This window comes from Neoarius graeffei, chromosome 17 (genome assembly GCF_027579695.1).
Source record: "Neoarius graeffei isolate fNeoGra1 chromosome 17, fNeoGra1.pri, whole genome shotgun sequence".
In the NCBI taxonomy this organism is placed as follows: Eukaryota; Metazoa; Chordata; class Actinopteri; order Siluriformes; family Ariidae; genus Neoarius; species Neoarius graeffei.
The window spans coordinates 23888798-23908793 of NC_083585.1; the positions used below are offsets into that span (position 1 = coordinate 23888798).

At 41.1% G+C, this 19996-nt stretch overlaps 1 protein-coding gene across 1 annotated transcript in view; it reads left to right on the plus strand.

Moving 5' to 3' along the window:
• Positions 1-19996, plus strand: part of grik4 (glutamate receptor, ionotropic, kainate 4) — a 645415-nt gene that overhangs the window by 588149 nt on the left and 37270 nt on the right. Inside the window, exons 12-13 of the mRNA XM_060943850.1 lie at positions 6873-6986; positions 18453-18562. Of these exons, the coding sequence (XP_060799833.1) occupies positions 6873-6986; positions 18453-18562 (224 nt within the window). The remainder of the gene's footprint in view (positions 1-6872; positions 6987-18452; positions 18563-19996) is intronic.

Sequence of the window (19996 nt, forward strand, 5' to 3'; positions counted from 1 at the left end):
TCTAAAAGGTTCACAAACTTTCAAGCACCACTGGAGACGGAATATACCGTATACCAGGATGCTCAGATCTGCAGTGAATATATCCTGGAGGCAAAATCTAACTAATAAACAACTCTATAGGCACCTCCCATCCATCTCTGATGTCATTTGCGGAAGAAGAACACGCTTTGCAGGTCACTACTGGAGAGCTAAGAATGAAATCATTAGTAACGTCCTACTGTGGGAACCTAAACATGGCCGAGCAAATGCTGGAAGACCTCGGAAAATGTATGCTCAGCAGCAATGCAATGACATTGGATGCTATCCTTCAGACTTGCCTGGGATGATGAACGACCATTACGGATGGACGCATCGAGTTATGGAAGTCCGTGCAACTAGCTCGACCCGGTGATGATGAGAAATTGATTATAGTGATATTGTATTGTAAATTATTATCAGAAATAAAATATGAAGTCAGGTACCAAACTTTAGAAGTGTGAATCATAAATATTGCTTTTGTCCTAAGGTTTTCTGAGGATATTTTACAATACATCAGTGTACATTTCCCAGTTTTGTACTACATTTTGTAAATATCATAAGATGACAAAATGGGCCTAGATAGTACAGGGTACACAGTATAAACCTGTCCCTGAAAGCTAATCTTGTACTGTAGTTTATAGTGGTTTATTTTGAATGTTATATTGCCCGTTCTTCTTTGTTTCACAATTTTGAAATGTGTGCAAAGACGTAGTTTTATTTTGTTTGTTTGTTTGTTTGTTTGTTTGTTTGTTTGTTTGTTTTATTCCAATAACCTACATGTCTGATGTAAAACAGTTTTAGTTTCATAATGGTACAAATTCCCTGATAGTGCTGTTTCAATGAGGGTTTAACTAGAAATAGCAATGACGGGCCTTTTTTTTTTTTAAGTAGTTGTCATAGTGTTGTGTAATGTATCCAATGAAAGAGTGTGAAGATCTGAAGTCAAAACTTATATAATTTTGTATGTCTAAAAAAAAAAGTTATGAAGATTTGAAAATAGCAGCACGGTGGTGTAGTGGTTAGTGCTGTCGCCTCACAGCAAGAAGGTCCGGGTTCGAGCCCCGTGGCCGGCGAGGGCCTTTCCGTGCGGAGTTTGCATGTTCTCCCCGTGTCCGCGTGGGTTTCCTCCGGGTGCTCCGGTTTCCCCCACAGTCCAAAGACATGCAGGTTAGGTTAACTGGTGACTCTAAATTGAGCGTAGGTGTGAATGTGAGTGTGAATGGGTGTCTGTGTCTATGTGTCAGCCCTGTGATGACCTGGCGACTTGTCCAGGGTGTACCCCGCCTTTCGCCCGTAGTCAGCTGGGATAGGCTCCAGCTTGCCTGCGACCCTGTAGAAGGATAAAGCGGCTAGAGATAATGAGATGAGATTTGAAAATCCAGTGTTTTATAAAATTTCCATTTCTGTTTGTTGCCCCGGTCGCAAACCAGCAACCATTTTCCATTGGTTGAATTTTTCATTCATGAGAGAACCTCAATCAGAAATGAACAGGCCAAAAACTAAAAATAAAGAGATGTAGTATTTTGAGTCTTCAGGTAAGAATTACAGATAAAGGCTTCTTCTTGTAGATCACAATTCTGCACCTAGAAGGTTTAAAAGCAATACGTTACTGAAATCGGTCCGTCTTTTGTGTTTAAACATAAAAGCCAGAATTTAGCAGATATGTTCACTTTAAATTGTAGACACTGAGCATGACTCATGATGGTGGTGCTCGAATGCGCTGTGTATAAGAGGCTCAAACTTTTGTTAATTCTCTTCAAAACAGTATCACTGATATTTATACACCTTCTCATTTTTTCTCCATAAAAAACGTATTCAGAAAATCATTTATTTATTTTTTTTAGGAAGGGTACAAAAGTTTCCTCAGTGATCCGATCTTTCGCGGGCACTAGACACCAAAGTGTTCAGCCAATTTTATTGGAAAATCAAGTCAACATGAGAGATTCGACCACGAGGTGGGAATCATGCGTTTCAAGCTGATTGAACCAACATTGAGCGAGCTGGAAACAACAACAACAAAACACACGGACCGGTGACAAATATCACAAAAAACCCAAGATGGCGGCGCCTGTGAGTTTGGTGTATTGCATCACATAACGTTAAAAAGCGCTTAAAGTAAAAGCTCATCACAACATCATACAAAATGAACAATATATTCCATAAAATGTTATTTATTCTTGAATCAACACTAGTTTCATGTAAACGCTTTTAAACGTCTTTAAAGGCCAAACGAAAACATGTTGTTCTCCCGTACAAACATATGAGAGGTTCATCAGCACAGCGGCGCGCTGTCAAGCCGAATAGTAAAGCATTTTATTCTATCCACATTCACTGGATAAGCAATTGCACGCTCTAATTGGCTACTCTACTACTAGGATATCAGCTCATATACCATGAGTAAAGAAAAACAAAATGGTGGAGTATTTTGCTAAAAGAGCCAAGGACAAAATAAAAACTATACTTGAAAACAAAACCCCCAAAAATACAAAAAAAAAGGCAACAAAATATGGAATGAAAGTATTTGATGGTAGGAATGTATCTTTTTTTTTCAAGAATTATTATTATTGCATTTTTCACAAATTGCGACTGTCATTTCACCAGTTTGTTTACATTTTAAGCAGAAATGATTTTGTCGGATGTTTTGAATCAAGTTTTTATTTATCAAATTTGCAAAAAATAAAAATGCTCCGTTTCTCAAAATCCAGTGAATATGGAGAGAATGAAACAGTTATTCCACTCAATCTCGTTGTACATGGATTATAGACAACTCGGTGCTACGCGCCTCATTGGCTATCAGCTCATGTACAGCTTGATTTCGTTGTATAACTGTTAAATAGCCGTGTTGTTTGACTACCAAAAGCTGAGGATTTTATTTTTGTCAACCATATTTTAACCTAGGGTTAACGACTTTTTTTTTTAATTTTGTTGAGCCATCCTCACATAAAATGTTGTGGTTTATCTAAATAAGGCAGAAAATATAGCAAATCATTTTAAATGTTAAAAAAAATAATAATAATTGCGAGTAATTATGGAACCTTACTAAATAAGTTTTTATTTTGAAAACAAAGCATGAAAATAGTCAATTCATATGCATTCAAAAGCTAAAAGCATACTTTGCATGGTTTCCAAAGATTATTCACTGAGAACTGAGTTACACATAAATGCATCATAAAACAGGCTACGTCTCGAAGCAGAACAAAGATGTTCAAAAAAAAATCTCCTGTAAATTTCAGATGACATAAAATGAAACCTGGTCCCTGTCAGTCATACTATCAGTCATACTAATATGAGGGAAAAAAAAGTCTCTCAACTCAAATATCAACCCAATATACATTATATGTCCAAAAGCTTCTTGACACCTGACCATTACAGACGTATGTCCTTTTTGAACATCCCATTCCAGATTTAGTCCCCCCCCCCCCCCCCCCCCCCCCCGCTGCTATAATAAGCTCCACTCTACTGGGAAGGCAAAATCCAGTAGCTTTTGAGTGTGGCTGTGGGGATTTGTGCTCATTCAGCCACAAGGACACTCGTGAGGTCAGACACTAATGTCGGCTGAGGATGCCTGGGGCAATCCAGTTCATCCCAAAGGTGTTCAGTAGGGTTGAGGTCAGGGCTCTGTGCAGGCCATTCGAGTTCTTCCACTCCAATTTTGGCAAAGCATGTCTTCAGGGACGTCGCTTAGTGCACAGGGATATTGTCATGTTGGAACATGTTAGTGGCCTCTTAGTTCCAGGGAAAGGAAATTGAAACACTACAGCATACAAAGACGTGGTGTACAATTATGCGCTTCCATCTTAGTGGCTACATTATGTATAAGTTAGCCATATATATATAAAACAAACGTGTGCACACAGTTGTTGTCAGAAGTTTTCATACAGTGACATGAATGTCATCTTGGATATGAATGTCATGGCAATATTTGGGCTTTCAGTAATTTCTTTGAACTGTTCTTTTTCTGTGGCAGAATGATTGTACAGCATACATCTTTAATTAAAAAAGCCCACTAGAATTTGGTGTACAAGTTTTAATTTTCTTTGGGCTTTCTGAAATCAATACACGGTCAAAACTATATATACAGGGTCAAAAATATACATACAGCACACCTAATATTTGGGTAAAATGTCTCTTTGCAAGATTCACCTTGACCAAACTTTTTTATTTACCATGAACAAGCTTCTGGCAGAATTCTGGTTGGATATTTCAAGACTCTTCATGGTAGAATTCAATTAAATTTGGGTTGTTTTTTTTCTTGGCATGGACTCGACTTATAAGCACGGTCCATATATTTTCAACAGGGTTGAAGTCAGGACTTGTTTTAAGCTTAATATTAGCCTGCTTTATCCTCCACAACCAGCTCTGATGTGTGTTTGGGTTCATTGTCCTGTTGTACCTCCCAAGTCCAAAGTCGTGTTCAAGTTTTTGATGGTTTATGCTGAAGAATTCTGAGGGAGTCCTCTTTCATTATTCCATCCACTTTGTGCAATGAACCAGTTCCACTGGCAGCAAAACGGCCCCAGAGCATGATGATCCTACTGTACCACCACCACCAGCTGGTACAGTGTCCCTCTGTACCTGGTGGTCATTGTGGCCAAACAACTCAATCTTTGTCTCATCTGACCATACAGCTATCCTCCAGAAGGCTTTTTTCTTTGTCCGTGTGGTCAGCTTCAAACTTTGGTTAAGCTTGAAGGTGTCAATTTTGGAGCAGGGGGTTATTTCTTGGATAGCAGCTTCTTAGTCCATGGTGATCTGAACTGTAGACAGTGATCCATCAGCTTCCAGTTCATGGCAGGGCTGTGCCAGGGTGGTTGCCAGGTTGTTCCTGACCATCCAAACCAATTTCCTTTCAGCTGAGGGTGACAGTTTGGGTTTTCTTGATGCAAAGTGGCTTGGCAAAGTGACTACACCTCACAATAACTTGCATACAATTGTTTGAACTGATCTTGGAATTTGCAGTTGTTTAGAAATGGCTGCAAGAGACATTCCGGAGTTGTGTATATCTGCGATCCTCTTTCTCAGATCTGCACTGAGCTCCTTGGACTTTCCCATTGTATTGTGTGTTGGTCAATCCAATGAGTGCTGTAAAGAAACACTTTTATGAATACAGCTACCAGCTGTAGTCAATCATGATCACTAACAGGAAGTTAAGAGACCTCGGCCTTGGCAAGATAAGAGACATTTTGGAAGTTTCAGCACCTCTGAATTCATGATCTAAGCATATGTATAATTTTGACCCTGTGTTGATTTCAGAAAACCCAAAGAAAATTAAAACTTGTGCACCAAATTCTAGTGGGTTTTTTTTATTAAAGCTGTATGCTGTATAATCATTCTGCCACAGAAAAAGAACAGTTCAAAGAAATTACTGAAAGCCCAAATATTGCCATGACATTCATCTCCAAGATGACATTGATGTCACTGTATGTAAACTTCTGATCACAACTGTGTGTGTGTGTGTGTGTGTGTGTGTGTGTGTGTGTATATATATATATATATATATAAGATGTTGCTTGTTTCTCAGCATGAATCTCTGTGTGAGTTATAGTGTTCATTAGATGGGATGAGACCTGTAGGCCAGTATTACCCACATGAGAAGCATAAAGGACATGGAAGACCTCTTAAATGATGCCTCCATATATCAGCTTAATAACTTAAAGACTACGTAATCATAATAATAATAATTTCAACTTGTATTGTACCTTTCTCACACCCAAGGTCGCGTTACAATTAAATAAGTAAATAAATAAGTCCACCAAAAGAGGGTCAGGATCTAATTCCAATGGCGTAGTTACCCACAGTCTCACCAAAAGGTGCACAAAGGGATGTCCCACACTGCCTGCATAGTCGCCACTACGCCACCGGGCAACATCGCTCGGAACACCACACCAAGCACAGAAGCATCGCTGCACAGAGCGCTGAACAACCCTGATGTTAAAAGAGCAACGAACTCACTGCAGTCCATAGCGAGGAGTACAGGCATCACCTATGGCGGACTAAGACCTGAAGGAAACCGATGTCCAAAACTGGGTCCGGAGTTACACCACAACCAGCAGATAAAACATTCATAAAAAGAACAAACATCAAGCTATACAATCACAGAAAGAAAAACAAAGGGAAGGAAAAATAAAAATAAAAAGCTCCGGTGAGAAGCGGCAGCCAAAATGTGCACAGTGTACTCTCAACTAGAAATGGAAGGTCCCAGGATATGAATGCAAAAAGCAGATTCCTGGTCCATCTTCACTAAGCCAGATTTCCGCTTTCTGTTTCTTCTGTCTGTGCCTTGGCTGTATACTGAGCCCAGTTCTAATAAATGGTGCAAGGTTTTCTTTGCAGCCCAATTGTCTGGTTTTCTATAAATAAGAATCTGTCAAAGTCAACAAGGCCCTTCTTCCCCCCTTCTGTAACATCCAGACACTATTGGCTGAAACAACGAGCGCAAACTGTAGTCCAGATACCGCTTTTCAATATGTGAGCTCGACAATCCGCTTATCCCTGCAGCGGAGGGCAGCGGAAGAACACCGGTGGCTTGCAGGCTCGCCTCTGGGAGTGGAAAATCCCACACAGATGTACTTTTCAGTTTGGTTTTATTAGTTAGGCTAAGCTTCCACACTATGCCCAATAGCCCTAGATACTGTGTCAAGTAATTTATCATGACAGCCTGCCCTTCACTAAAAAACACTGCTGCTGTTCTCCTACTGTGCACGAGTCACTCTAATACAGGTTACTGTAGCATGTTTATTTAAGCAAAAACATTTATTTGGCACAGATATTTTGACTTTTTGTCATTTACATCATATTTCCGCTGTGTCTTGTTTTTTTGTGCGTAACTGTGTCTGTATGTGTGTTTGTTGCAGAAGGCTGATCTAGCTGTGGCTGGTCTGACCATCACAGCTGAGAGAGAGAAGGTCATAGATTTCTCCAAGCCCTTCATGACACTGGGGATTAGTATCATGTACCGAGTGCATTTGGTAAGGACACTAAGGTGACGCTGCCTCCATCACTTTGCTTCCCACACGACAGAGAACATTAGTCAGTGTGTTGCAAAGGAAAGAAGCACTTTGGCTTGTCGAGCTGATGAAAGATTTCCCTTGGTAATGCCCTGCATATGACTCCATTCAGTAATAAATGTAAAAGTTCTGAGAGACTACATTGTTTCTTGATCATTAGGATGTCCTGCATGCTAATGCACCACAGTACCGCACTGCAGGATACACACACACACACACACACACACACACAATCAGGCTGTTTGTTTCTTGTGTGTAAGAAAGAAATGTTGATTGAGGACAACTGCAAAAGACAGAGATAGAGCAAGCAAGTCAAGCAAACAAAGGCAGTGAAAGAGGTATGGGATGACAGAAACGACATGTCAGATGGGTCTGACACAAATAAATAATGGCGAGATGAAGAGATTAAAGTAGCTCGAGCACACTGTAGAGTGATTTGGTGACTCGGTCTCTCTTCAGCACCCTCTGCTTCACTTTGGTCTTTAGAAAATCTCTCTCTTATCCAGCTCTGCAGCTCCATTCAATACCTGAACGCCGTATAGCATGGGCCCTTATTTATTTAGATCTAAATGCAATTGCTATTGATCTTGCGTCCCATGATTCCTACACAGATCCACTTTTTCCCTATTCTGAGCTTCAAATGAAATTTTGCAGGTGATCAATGACGGGAGAAAATGGGGCCTGAATTACGTGCTGAGGAACGATGCTTCATCAACCCCACTGTGCACTGTTATAGCGTGTACAGAATGGAGTGTGTTGAATGAGATGGCTGTAGGAATCCCTGCTCTAAAGCTGCCTATACTGTCGATAATAAGCATTTTGCACAAGACTGGGTGCGCAGTACAGATGAGTTTGTTAACCACAAGTTTGAAGCACTGCTCCATCGCTGGTAATGTTTATAGCAGAGCTCCATACTTAAGAGAACATGGTAATACCTGATTTTTGATGGCTTTTGCGAACATTACGATGTCAAGATGTACAAACAAGGCGCGTGTACCACCACAGGATACCCGGTCAGAAGTGCAAGGCAGCGTATCTCATAAAGACTTGACCACCAGACAACAAAATTTGTATCTTTATTTACAACCCCGATTCCAAAAAAGCTGGGACAAACTACAAATTGTAAATAAAAACGGAATGCAATAATTTACAAATCTCAAAAACTGATATTGTATTCACAATAGAACATAGACAACATATCAAATGTTGAAAGTGAGATATTTTGAAATTTCATCCCAAATATTGGCTCATTTGAAATTTCATGACAGCAACACATCTCAAAAAAGTTGGGACAGGGGCAATAAGAGGCTGGAAAAGTTAAAGGTACAAAAAAGGAACAGCTGGAGGACCAAATTGCAACTCATTAGGTCAATTGACAATAGGTCATTAACATGACTGGGTATAAAAAGAGCATCTTGGAGTGGCAGCGGCTCTCAGAAGTAAAGATGGGAAGAGGATCACCAATCCCCCTAATTCTGTGCCGACAAATAGTGGAGCAATATCAGAAAGGAGTTCGACAGTGTAAAATTGCAAAGAGTTTGAACATATCATCATCTACAGTGCATAATATCATCAAAAGATTCAGAGAATCTGGAAGAATCTCTGTGTGTAAGGGTCAAGGCCGGAAAACCATACTGGGTGCCCGTGATCTTCGGGCCCTTAGACGGCACTGCATCACATACAGGCATGCTTCTGTATTGGAAATCACAAAATGGGCTCAGGAATATTTCCAGAGAACATTATCTGTGAACACAATTCACCGTGCCATCCGCTGTTGCCAGCTAAAACTCTATAGTTCAAAGAAGAAGCCGTATCTAAACATGATCCAGAAGCGCAGACGTCTTCTCTGGGCCAAGGCTCATTTAAAATGGACTGTGGCAAAGTGGAAAACTGTTCTGTGGTCAGACGAATCAAAATTTGAAGTTCTTTATGGAAATCAGGGACGCCGTGTCATTCGGACTAAAGAGGAGAAGGACGACCCAAGTTGTTATCAGCGCTCAGTTCAGAAGCCTGCATCTCTGATGGTATGGGGTTGCATTAGTGCATGTGGCATGGGCAGCTTACACATCTGGAAAGACACCATCAATGTTGAAAGGTATATCCAGGTTCTAGAGCAACATATGCTCCCATCCAGACGACGTCTCTTTCAGCGAAGACCTTGCATTTTCCAACATGACAATGCCAAACCACATACTGCATCAGTTACAGCATCATGGCTGTGTAGAAGAAGGGTCCGGGTACTGAACTGGCCAGCCTGCAGTCCAGATCTTTCACCCATAGAAAACATTTGGCGCATCATAAAATGGAAGATACGACAAAAAAGACCTACATAACATTGTACATAAGCTTGATGGGTTTTTATCCAGCGCTTATTTTTGGTATTTACCAACACATTTTACACTCATCGGGAGCTCCGCTTTTAGGCAGTGCCTACAGTGCTGTACAAAAATTTGGAGGTACATGTAAAGAAATGCTGTAGACTGAAAATAGTTTTTAAAAATAATAAATTGAAATGTTTCTACATTAAAAATAATACTATAAACAGTAAGCCATAATAAATGACAGTCAATATTTATTCTGAGTCGACCCTTTGCTTAAAAAAAAAAAATAGTAGTCTCAGGTACAGTGAGTGCAGTTTGATAAGGAAATGAGCTGTAGGTTTTACTGAGCATCTTCCAGAACCAGCCACAGTTCTTCTGGACACTTTCACTGTCACACTCGCATCTTCATTTTGCACCAAAACCCCCAGCAGTCTTCATTATGTTTTCTTTTTTTAATCTGGAAAGTGCTCTCTTATGGAATATGCTGCTTAGATACGTTTGGAACCCTAAAATGTTTTTGTACTGACTCGATAATGTAGAAGTCATAAAATATAAATCTATAACAAAGTTTGTATGGAAAAAATATAGGGTGTCTAAGACTTGCACAGTACTGTGTGTGTGTGTGTGTGTGTGTGTGTGTGTGTGTGTGTGTGTGTGTGTGTGTGTGTGTAAAATCTCCACATTCACTGTATATGAGCAATCGCATGCTCTGATTGGCTACTCTACTACAAGGCTATCAGCTCATATACTGTGGGTAGAGAAAAACAAAATGGCGGCGCGTGTTGCTGAACCAACGGAGGACAAAATAAAAACTTCTCGAAAACAAAACCCCAAAAATTACAAAAAAAGCAACAAAATATGGAATGAAAGTATTTGATGGTAAGAACGTACCTTTTTTAATTTTTCAAGAATTATTTTTATTTTTATTATTGCATTTTCCACAAATTGCTCCTGTCATTTCGCCGGTTTGTTTACATTCTAAGCGGAAATGATTTTGTCGGACGTTTTGTATCAAGTTTTTATTTCTCAAATTTGCTAAAAATAAAAATGCTCTGTTTCTTAAAATTCAGTGAAGGTGGAGAGAATAAAACAGTTATTCCACTCAATCTCGTCATACATGGCTTATAGACAACTCAGTGCTACGCACCTCGTCGGCGACCAGCCCATGTACGACTCACTTTCGTGGAATAACTGTTAAATATAGCAAGAAAGAAAGAAAGAAAGAACAACTGGTTTGAAAATGGCCCATCATGATATAATTTACATGCATTTTTTTTGGGGGGGGGAGTATCTCCGATCAATTAAAGAAGTGTTACAGTTTTCGGACATTTACACCACAGCATTGTTGAATTCTTGAACCTGATTGCTCTTTAATAGCAGCTCTGACAGTAACGCTCGCTGTTATTCAAATCACAGGTTTATATTCTAGCACTCATTCTAACACCTTTTTTAAGATAAAAAAAAACATCAATTCACAGGGACTTGTATGGTGAAGAAACCAGTATAATCATAGCTTTCTGTCAGGAAAAGTTTATTATTAAAAATATTTTATGGTGCTAGAGTGTCTGGTCATTGCAACAGTTGAAAAGTTTTCCACCATGGGAAATTTTTCAAATAAAAGTAATCGCCCCAAAGCCATACATGCCCATGAGTCCAAGGGAGCAAAATTGGCTGTTGTGCGAGTGGAAGGGACGGTATCGTCTCTATCAGCTGTCAGTCACAGCAATAGTAGCCAGTTCTGGTCATCTGTAAGTTCATGTATGCAGAAGAGGGCAGATAGCACTTTCCCATGAGTGTGTTCTGCCATCCCGTGACACATGAGCAGGAGTTGAGAAAGATGGCTGGTTTCACTTGTCCCACATTAATGCAGTGTTGTAGTCGAGTCACTAAACCTCGAGTCCAAGTCCAGTCTCGAGTTCCCGGTGTTCAAGTCCGAGTCGAGTCCACTACTGATCCAAGTCGAGTCTGAGAACAAGACTCCAACCGCCCCATTTGACGGTGGCTGTCACTGCCTTTATGTGAAAGCGTCTCTGCTACTGTGTTGGACTAACGTTACTGCTCGACTGCCACATTTTAGTTAACAGGCTACAGATAAAAAGCTTGTTCATCGCTCAGCAAGCCCCGCCCACTATCAACAGGGCAAATAACATGAGAGAGGGTTAACACTAGCTAGTTCATCGCTCAGCAAGCCCCACCCACTATCAACAGAGCAATGAACACAGCGTGTCACTTCCTTCTCTGGGTGGAGTCTTACCAAATGACGATTGAAGTTCGAGGTCGTCCCTTCGATAGTTCTTCTACATATGGAACACATAGCAGTGCATTTTTTCCCACTGCACGAGAAGTCTGTATAAGCAAAGCGGACAATCCTAGCGACGTCTCTCCAGGCGTTTTAGCGCCATTAATGTTAGTTTGTTCCTGAACATGACGTGTGAACAGGTGAATGTGCATTCTCTTGCATGGAATTAGTCTCATCTCATCTCATTATCTCTAGCCGCTTTATCCTTCTACAGGGTCGCAGGCAAGCTGGAGCCTATCCCAGCTGACTACAGGCGAAAGGTGGGGTACACCCTGGACAAGTCGCCAGGTCATCACAGGGCTGACACATAGACACAGACAACCATTCACACTCACATTCACACCTACGGTCAAGTTAGAGTCACCAGTTAACCTAACCTGCATGTCTTTGGACTGTGGGGGAAACCGGAGCACCCGGAGGAAACCCACGCGGACACGGGGAGAACATGCAAACTCCGCACAGAAAGGCCCTCGCCGGCCACGGGGCTCGAACCCAGACCTTCTTGCTGTGAGGCGACAGCGCTAACCACTACACCACCGTGCCACCTGGATATAAATATCTTATGCCAAATTATTATGGCATGTTACAAAAAATAAAGAAAAAATCCGAGTCCTCGTCTCCAATTTACAAGTCCAAGTCAAGTCACGAGTCAGATTTGAGTACTACAAGCCTGCATTAATGCATTAGAATGAATGCATTAATATAAACCTGTGGTTTGCACTAGTGCTGAACTCCTATGACAAGCTGAAAATTAATCAACACCTAATTAATTCCGACCAATCAGAATTAGGAATTCAACAAGGATGTGGTCGAAACTCGAATAGCATCCAAAACCTGAAGACACCCAAAACTTCTTCACACATTAAGTTCAAAAGAGGAAGTGAAAATCAGTCTTTGGATTCATATTTTCTGTAAACACATATTTGTTTTTTGGTGTTTTTTTTTTAAATTTCAGCTCGTTGCTAGTAGGTCAGAACAATCTGAACTTTGGGTATTTAGGGGTGCGATTAGCATGATCGAATTACTCGAAAATAATTAGGAAAACTGCAGCAGGCATATAAAGTGTGATCTGAGCAGCACGTTCGGGTTAATTATCCTGTTCCTGCTGCAACTTGTGTGAGGTACAGTGAAGCCTCTCCAGGGGAGACTGTAGGAGGGTGAAGTATAGGATGTGGGTGAATAAATAAATGACTAATTAGCACAATGTGTTAATTACAGAGTTGCACAGGGAGCGATGGCAGAATCGTGAACTGTCCCTGAAGGAGGGAAAAGCAGCTTTCCTGATGGATTGCATGCATGAATGTGTGTGTGAGAGAGAGAAAGAAAGCTCTAACTCCTACTGCACGAAGAGTAGGCGAACATTTATTCTCAGGAGCCACAACAGTGTTTCACAGCTATTCCTGACTGTAACTGTTTGTCTTAGCGCGTAAGAGATAAGATCTATCCTGTGACCTTTTTGTCATTTAATAAAACAGTCTTGGCTATACGTACAGTGCTGAGCGTAAATGAGTACACCCCCTTTGAAAAGAAACATTTTAAACAATATCTCAATGAACACAAACAATTTCCAAAATGTTGAACAGACAAAGTTTAATATAACATCTGTTTAACTTATAACGGGAAAAAGTCAGGTTAATAATATAACTTAGATTACACATTTTTCAGTTTTACTCAAATTAGGGTGGTGCAAAAATGAGTACACCCCACAACAAAAACTACTCCATCTAGTACTTTGTATGGCCTCCATGATTTTTAATGACAGCACCAAGTCTTCTAGGCATGGAATGAACAAGTTGGCGACATTTTGCAACATCAATCTTTTTCCATTCTTCAACAATGACCTCTTTTAGTGACTGGATGCTGGATGGAGAGTGATGCTCAACTTGTCTCTTCAGAATTCCCCAAAGAAAATAATTTCTTTACACCACAAAGGTGAAGGCTACAAGAAGATCAGCAAAGCTTTACTTGTCACTCAGAATCCTGTAGCAAAAGTGGTACAAAAATTTAAGAAAGATGGAACTGCAACCATCTCACAGAGACGTCCAGGTCGTCCATGGAAGTTAACACCTCGACAGGAGCGTCTTCTGATGAGAAGGGTTGAAGAAAATCGGCATGCAAGTTCACTGCAGTTACCTAAAGAAGTAGAAAGCCAAACTGGGGTGACTATTTCCCGTGACACAATACGGCATACACTGCAGAGGAATGGCATGCATGGATGCCGTCCACGAAAGAAGCTTCTCCTAAAGCCCAGGCACAAAAAAGCCTGCCTAGAGTTTGCCAGGGCCCATGCTGACAAAGATGAAGACTACTGGGACTCTATACTCTGGAGTGATGAGACCAAGATAAATGTTTTTGGAACTGATGGCTTCAAAACTGTATGGCGTCGCAAAGGTGAGGAATACAAAGAAAAATGCCTGGTGCCTACAGTGAAACATGGTGGTGGCAGCGTCCTTATGTGGGGCTGCATGAGTGCTGCTGGTGTCGGGGAGCTGCATTTCATTGATGCCATCATGAATTCATAGATGTATTGCGCCATACTGAAGGAGAAGATGCTACCATCACTCCATGCCCTTGGTCGTCATGCACTTTTCCAACATGACTAAACACACATCTAAGGCCACTGTTGGATTTCTGAAGAAGAACAGGGTGAAAGTGATTCAGTGGCCAAGTATGTCTCCTGATCTGAACCCAATCGAACACCTATGGGGAATTCTGAAGAGACAAGTTGAGCATCACTCTCCATCCAGCATCCAGTCACTAAAAGAGGTCATTGTTGAAGAATGGAAAAAGATTGATGTTGCAAAATGTCACCAACTTGTTCATTCCATGCCTAGAAGACTTGGTACTGTCATTAAAAATCATGGAGGCCATACAAAGTACTAGATGTAGTAGTTTTTGTTGTGGGGTGTACTCATTTTTGCACCACCCTAATTTGAGTAAAACTGAAAAATGTGTAATCTAAGTTATATTATTAACTTTACTTTCACGTTATAAGTTAAACAGATGTTTATATTAAACTTTGTCTTGTCAACATTTTGGAAATTGTTTGTGTTCATTGAGATATTGTTTCAAATGTTACTTTTCAAAGGGGGTGCACTCATTTACGCTGAGCACTATATATCTATAATCTCCTAATCCGTCGACAAAATCTGGAGCCTTGTATGAGCTCCTGATGGAAGACTAGTTGAGCGTTAAACACACCATCATCATCATCATCATCATCATCATCATCCCTGCCTCACACAGCTGACGCTGGTGCAGGCGTTTGTTGTGACATAAAAAGCCAGCGCTTATCATATCAGGAGAAGACATTTTCTGCGGTGTCACAAAAAGAAACTCGGCTTTGCATCTCCAGCACGTGCAGCCGAAGTACAAAGCGCCACATAACAAACTTATCTGAGAGGAGAGAGCGGCTGCGAATTTGCTCGCGACTGCCATTTTGTTGGCCAGAATTTGGCGACAAAGTTCCTATCATTCTTAGTTCTGAGTCCCCATGTGTTCTGATCTCAAAGTCGGTGTTTAAGCGCTGTTGAGAGCCGAGTGCTCATCACCCACAAACACGAGGATCAGGGCACATGCACATGAGCAACACGCACCACTTGGTTGCTTTCTTTCTTTCTTTTCACCACCCATTCCAGCTGGCTCCTGCTGCTGCAGTGCTGCTGCGCTGTGTTGATTATGCCTTTGTGTAAACTAAAACCCGAGTTTCGCGCAAGGGCTGTAAACAAAGCGTTTTCTTTTCGCTCATAGCAGATTGCTGTTCGCAGCAGATTGCCACTCGCAGTGCTGAACTTCAGTCAACAGACATACGCGAGCTCCCTCGGTGCTGCGTAACACAATAAAAGTGTGCGCTGGCACATTACACTGCCTTTAGTTCATTCCTCCATGCTTTAATGTAGCTATTTAATACTGCTACAGCAAGAGCGATCACTGACGCATATAACCGTGCTCGGCTTGTATACGCAAAGTACTCGCAGGCATAATTACTGCTTTCACTATCTCAGCACTTACTAACTCAACACTTATCACTCAATTATATTAACATGGGAAGTGTTTAATTATTCCATCCTGTCTTCCTACTCCTTATGAACATTTATAGAGAACATTTTCATGCTCGAGGCTCTGGAACTTTCGAAATGGCTGCTAATGATATTACAGGCTGAAGGTTTCTTGTTTATGCTTTCAACCGCCTGTGCTTTTCCAGCCACATCTCCAAGGCGTCGAGAGAAATTAGATTGTGGTTTCTTGGACAGTAACTACCTCAGCGATGAGATGCGGTTGAATTGTTGTCGCTTCTGATTGTATGTTCACCTGTGGAACAGTCTGGCTAATTGGTTCTGATGATTGTATGTAAGCTTTCTTCCTTTTCTGTTTAATGTTGTGCACAAAATTAGGGGGTTTTTTTTCATTCAAGGACTGAGAGAGAGAACAATAATAATAATAATGGCGGCACGGTGGTGTAGTGGTTAGCGCTGTCGCCTCACAGCAAGAAGGTCCGGGTTCGAGCCCCGTGGCCGGCGAGGGCCTTTCTGTGCGGAGTTTGCATGTTCTCCCCGTGTCCGCGTGGGTTTCCTCCGGGTGCTCCGGTTTCCCCCACAGTCCAAAGACATGCAGGTTAGGTTAACTGGTGACTCTAAATTGAGCGTAGGTGTGAATGTGAGTGTGAATGGTTGTCTGTGTCTATGTGTCAGCCCTGTGATGACCTGGCGACTTGTCCAGGGTGTACCCCGCCTTTCGCCCGTAGTCAGCTGGGATAGGCTCCAGCTTGCCTGCGACCCTGTAGAACAGGATAAAGCGGCTAGAGATAATGAGATGAGATGAGAATAATAATAATTATAATAACACTGTACTTTCCATGGGAACATTTCATGGAGCTTGGTGTCTTAAGGCCATGCCATAAAAGTATAACAGTCATATGCTGTCATAATTTGTCATGATAGTTTATATCTAAGAATATAAAATAATTAAAAAAAAAAAAAAGCATTTTACTCTTATTACTTGATAGGATGGCTGCTATTATGTTTGCCGCAATGGCAGCTTATGTCCCTTTCTTGTGTCCACAGCATTTTATTGCCATATCCATGCCTTTAAATCTGCACAGTGGAGAGACTTCCAGTTTCCAGCCTTGTTGAGAATGCGTTCCTTGATGATGTGTGTCCTTGACTATTTTGAAAAATGTACTCTAGTTCGCATATATATGATGAAAAATGATTTGTAATATGCTAATGATACGATGGCAATAAACCATGTCCAACTTGCGATCCACTATCAGACGATCTTGATATTAGAAATAACAACACACACCATTTTTAGATGCTTTATTGTGTGATCTCTTCCGTACCATATCACATGCTTAATATTACTGTTGGTGCTCTGGCGGGCATATCTACTGTACTCACTGGCCACTTTAATAGGAACTTGTTCTTGATTCTAAGATTCCTGTTCTTGGTTGGCAGGAGCGGAACCCAATGTGGTCTTCTGCTGTTGCATGCTGAGATGCTTTTCTGCTCACCACGGTTGTAAAGAGTTGCTATGAGTTGCTATATCCTTCCTGGCAAAAAAGCTCGAACCAATCTGTCCATTTTCCTCTGACCTCTCTTATCAACAAGGTGTTTGTTTCCACCCACAGAACTGTCGCTCGCTCACTCACTCACTCACTCAGTGTTTTTTTGGTTTTTGCACCATTCTGTGTAAACTCGAGACTGGTGTGTGTGTGTGTGTGTGTGTGTGTGTGTGTGTGTGTGTGTGTGTGTGTGTGTGTGTGTGTGTGTGAACCTCAGGAGATCAGCGGTTTCTGAAATACTCAAACCAGTCCATCTGGCTCAAACCAACACCCACGCCACAGTGAAAGAAAGTCACACTGTGAGATCACAATTTTCCCATTCAGATGTTTGAACATTGTGAACATTAACTGAAGCTCTTGATTTGTATCTGTATGATTTGACATATTGTGCTGCAGTCAAGGGATCGGCTGATTAGAGAACGGCATCAAATAAAACAGCAGGTGTATGTACCGTATGGGTGCTCTGAAGAAAGTGGCCAGTGAGTGTATTTTAGGCTGAGTGTCATTTCGGATTTTAGTTCAGATTTAGCAGTAATGTCATGCTCGAACTCATAATCTTTTCCATGGAACGATGTACAGGTGACATTTCTAATGACATCCTGATTGATAGAACACTTACTGTACTTATTCAGGTGTTACCATAAACAGTTATTCCACTCAATCTTGTCATACATGGCTTATAGCCAACTCGGAGCTGTGCACCTCATTGGCTATCAGCTCATGTACAACGAGATTGAGTGGAATAACTGTTTTATTCTCTCCACATTCACTGGATTTTGAGAAACGGAGCATTTTTATTTATTGCAAATTTGATAAATAAAAACTTGATACAAAACGTCTGACAAAATCATTTCTGCTTAGAATGTAAACAAAGCGGCGAAACGACAGGAGCAATTTGTGAAAAATGTGATAAAAATAATTCTTGAAATTTTTAAAAAAGGTACATTCTTACCATCAAATACTTTCATTCCATATTTTGTTGCTTTTTTTTGTATTTTTGGGGGTTTTGTTTTCGAGTAAAGTTTTTATTTCGTCCTCAGTTAGTTCAGCAACACGCTCCGCCATTTTGTTTTTCTCTACTCATGGTATATGAGCTGATAGAGTGCATGATTGCTCTTATACAGTGAATGTGTGTGTGTGTATGTATATATATATATATATATCTTTCATGTTTTGGCAGTTGCGGAAAAACATACTCGGCAACGCAAAACTGTTTAGAACCACAATCTTTTTATCTGTTTTAGGGAAGAAGACCAGGGTATTTCTCCTTCCTGGATCCCTTCTCTCCAGGCGTCTGGCTCTTCATGTTGCTGGCATACCTTGCAGTTAGCTGTGTGCTCTTCCTAGTAGCCAGGTAAATACCCAGCTCCACACTCAGACATGCAGAGGATCTGATATTCCTTCTGAAAAATAAAAGAAAGAATGAAAGAATGTGTGCCGTGTATTGTCTTATTGTAAGTATTTTGCATTGGATTTGACACATTGTTGGTCTGTTATGAGATTTTCTTCTTGGATGCAATTGCGTGATTTGGGTTCATTCTTTCTTGGCTACGTTTGACCAGGATACGTTTTACAAGAATAGTGGGAGGATTATAGTTTTTTCCCCAGACAGAGTTGTTACAGCTCTTAGAGTTTATTCCTGTTATACTACAGAACTGATATATATATGGTGTGGCACGGTGGTGTAGTGGTTAGCGCTGTCGCCTCACAGCAAGAAGGTCCGGGTTCGAGCCCCGGGGCCGGCGAGGGCCTTTCTGTGCGGAGTTTGCATGTTCTCCCCGTGTCCGCGTGGGTTTCCTCCGGGTGCTCCGGTTTCCCCCACAGTCCAAAGACATGCAGGTTAGGTTAACTGGTGACTCTAAATTGACCGTAGGTGTGAATGTGAGTGTGAATGGTTGTCTGTGTCTATGTGTCAGCCCTGTGATGACCTGGCGACTTGTCCATGGTGTACCCCGCCTTTCGCCCGTAGTCAGCTGGGATAGGCTCCAGCTTGCCTGCGACCCTGTAGAACAGGATAAAGCGGCTAGAGATAATGAGATTTTATATATATATATATAACATATACACAGTGCCCTCCACAATTATTGGCACCCCTTGTAAATATTAGTAAAAAGGGTTAGAAAAAAATCCACCTTCTGGTGAAGCAGCTTCATCTCACACTGAAAAAGTGAGGAAAAAACAACCACCTTTAATTAAAATAAATTTATTCAGAGGAAAACAAATCCCTCATCAAGAAATAATTATTTTCAACAAAAACACGTCACTATTATTGGCACCCCTGCATTTAATCCTTTGTACACCGTCCCTTTGCCAGTAAAACAGCACTGAGTCTCTCTTATAACAGTTTATAAGGTTGGAGATACAGAGCAGGGCATCTGAGACTGTTCCTCTTTACACAGTCTTTCCAGATCATCCAGGGTCCTCGGCCCTCTCTCATGAAAAATGCATCAACAGAGAAACCCGACTGCTGAGTAACTGAAGTCGTATATCAAGCGAGAATGGGAAAGAATTTCACATTCAAAATTTCAGTAATGAGTGTCTTCAGTTTCCAAATGCTTCCTGAATGTTGTTCAAGAAAAAACAGGTGATGTAATACAGTTGTAAACATGCCCAACTTTTTTGCAATGTGTTGCAGACACCAAAAAAGCAACAGGGCAAAGGATTTTGTAAGGGATTAGTGGCAGGCTGCCAGGTCGCTCCGTTGTGTGTAGTTGTCGATGTTGATTTTACAGTAAAAGTAACTCAGTAAATTACACAGGGAAATGAATACTTAAGTCTGAGTGGAAAA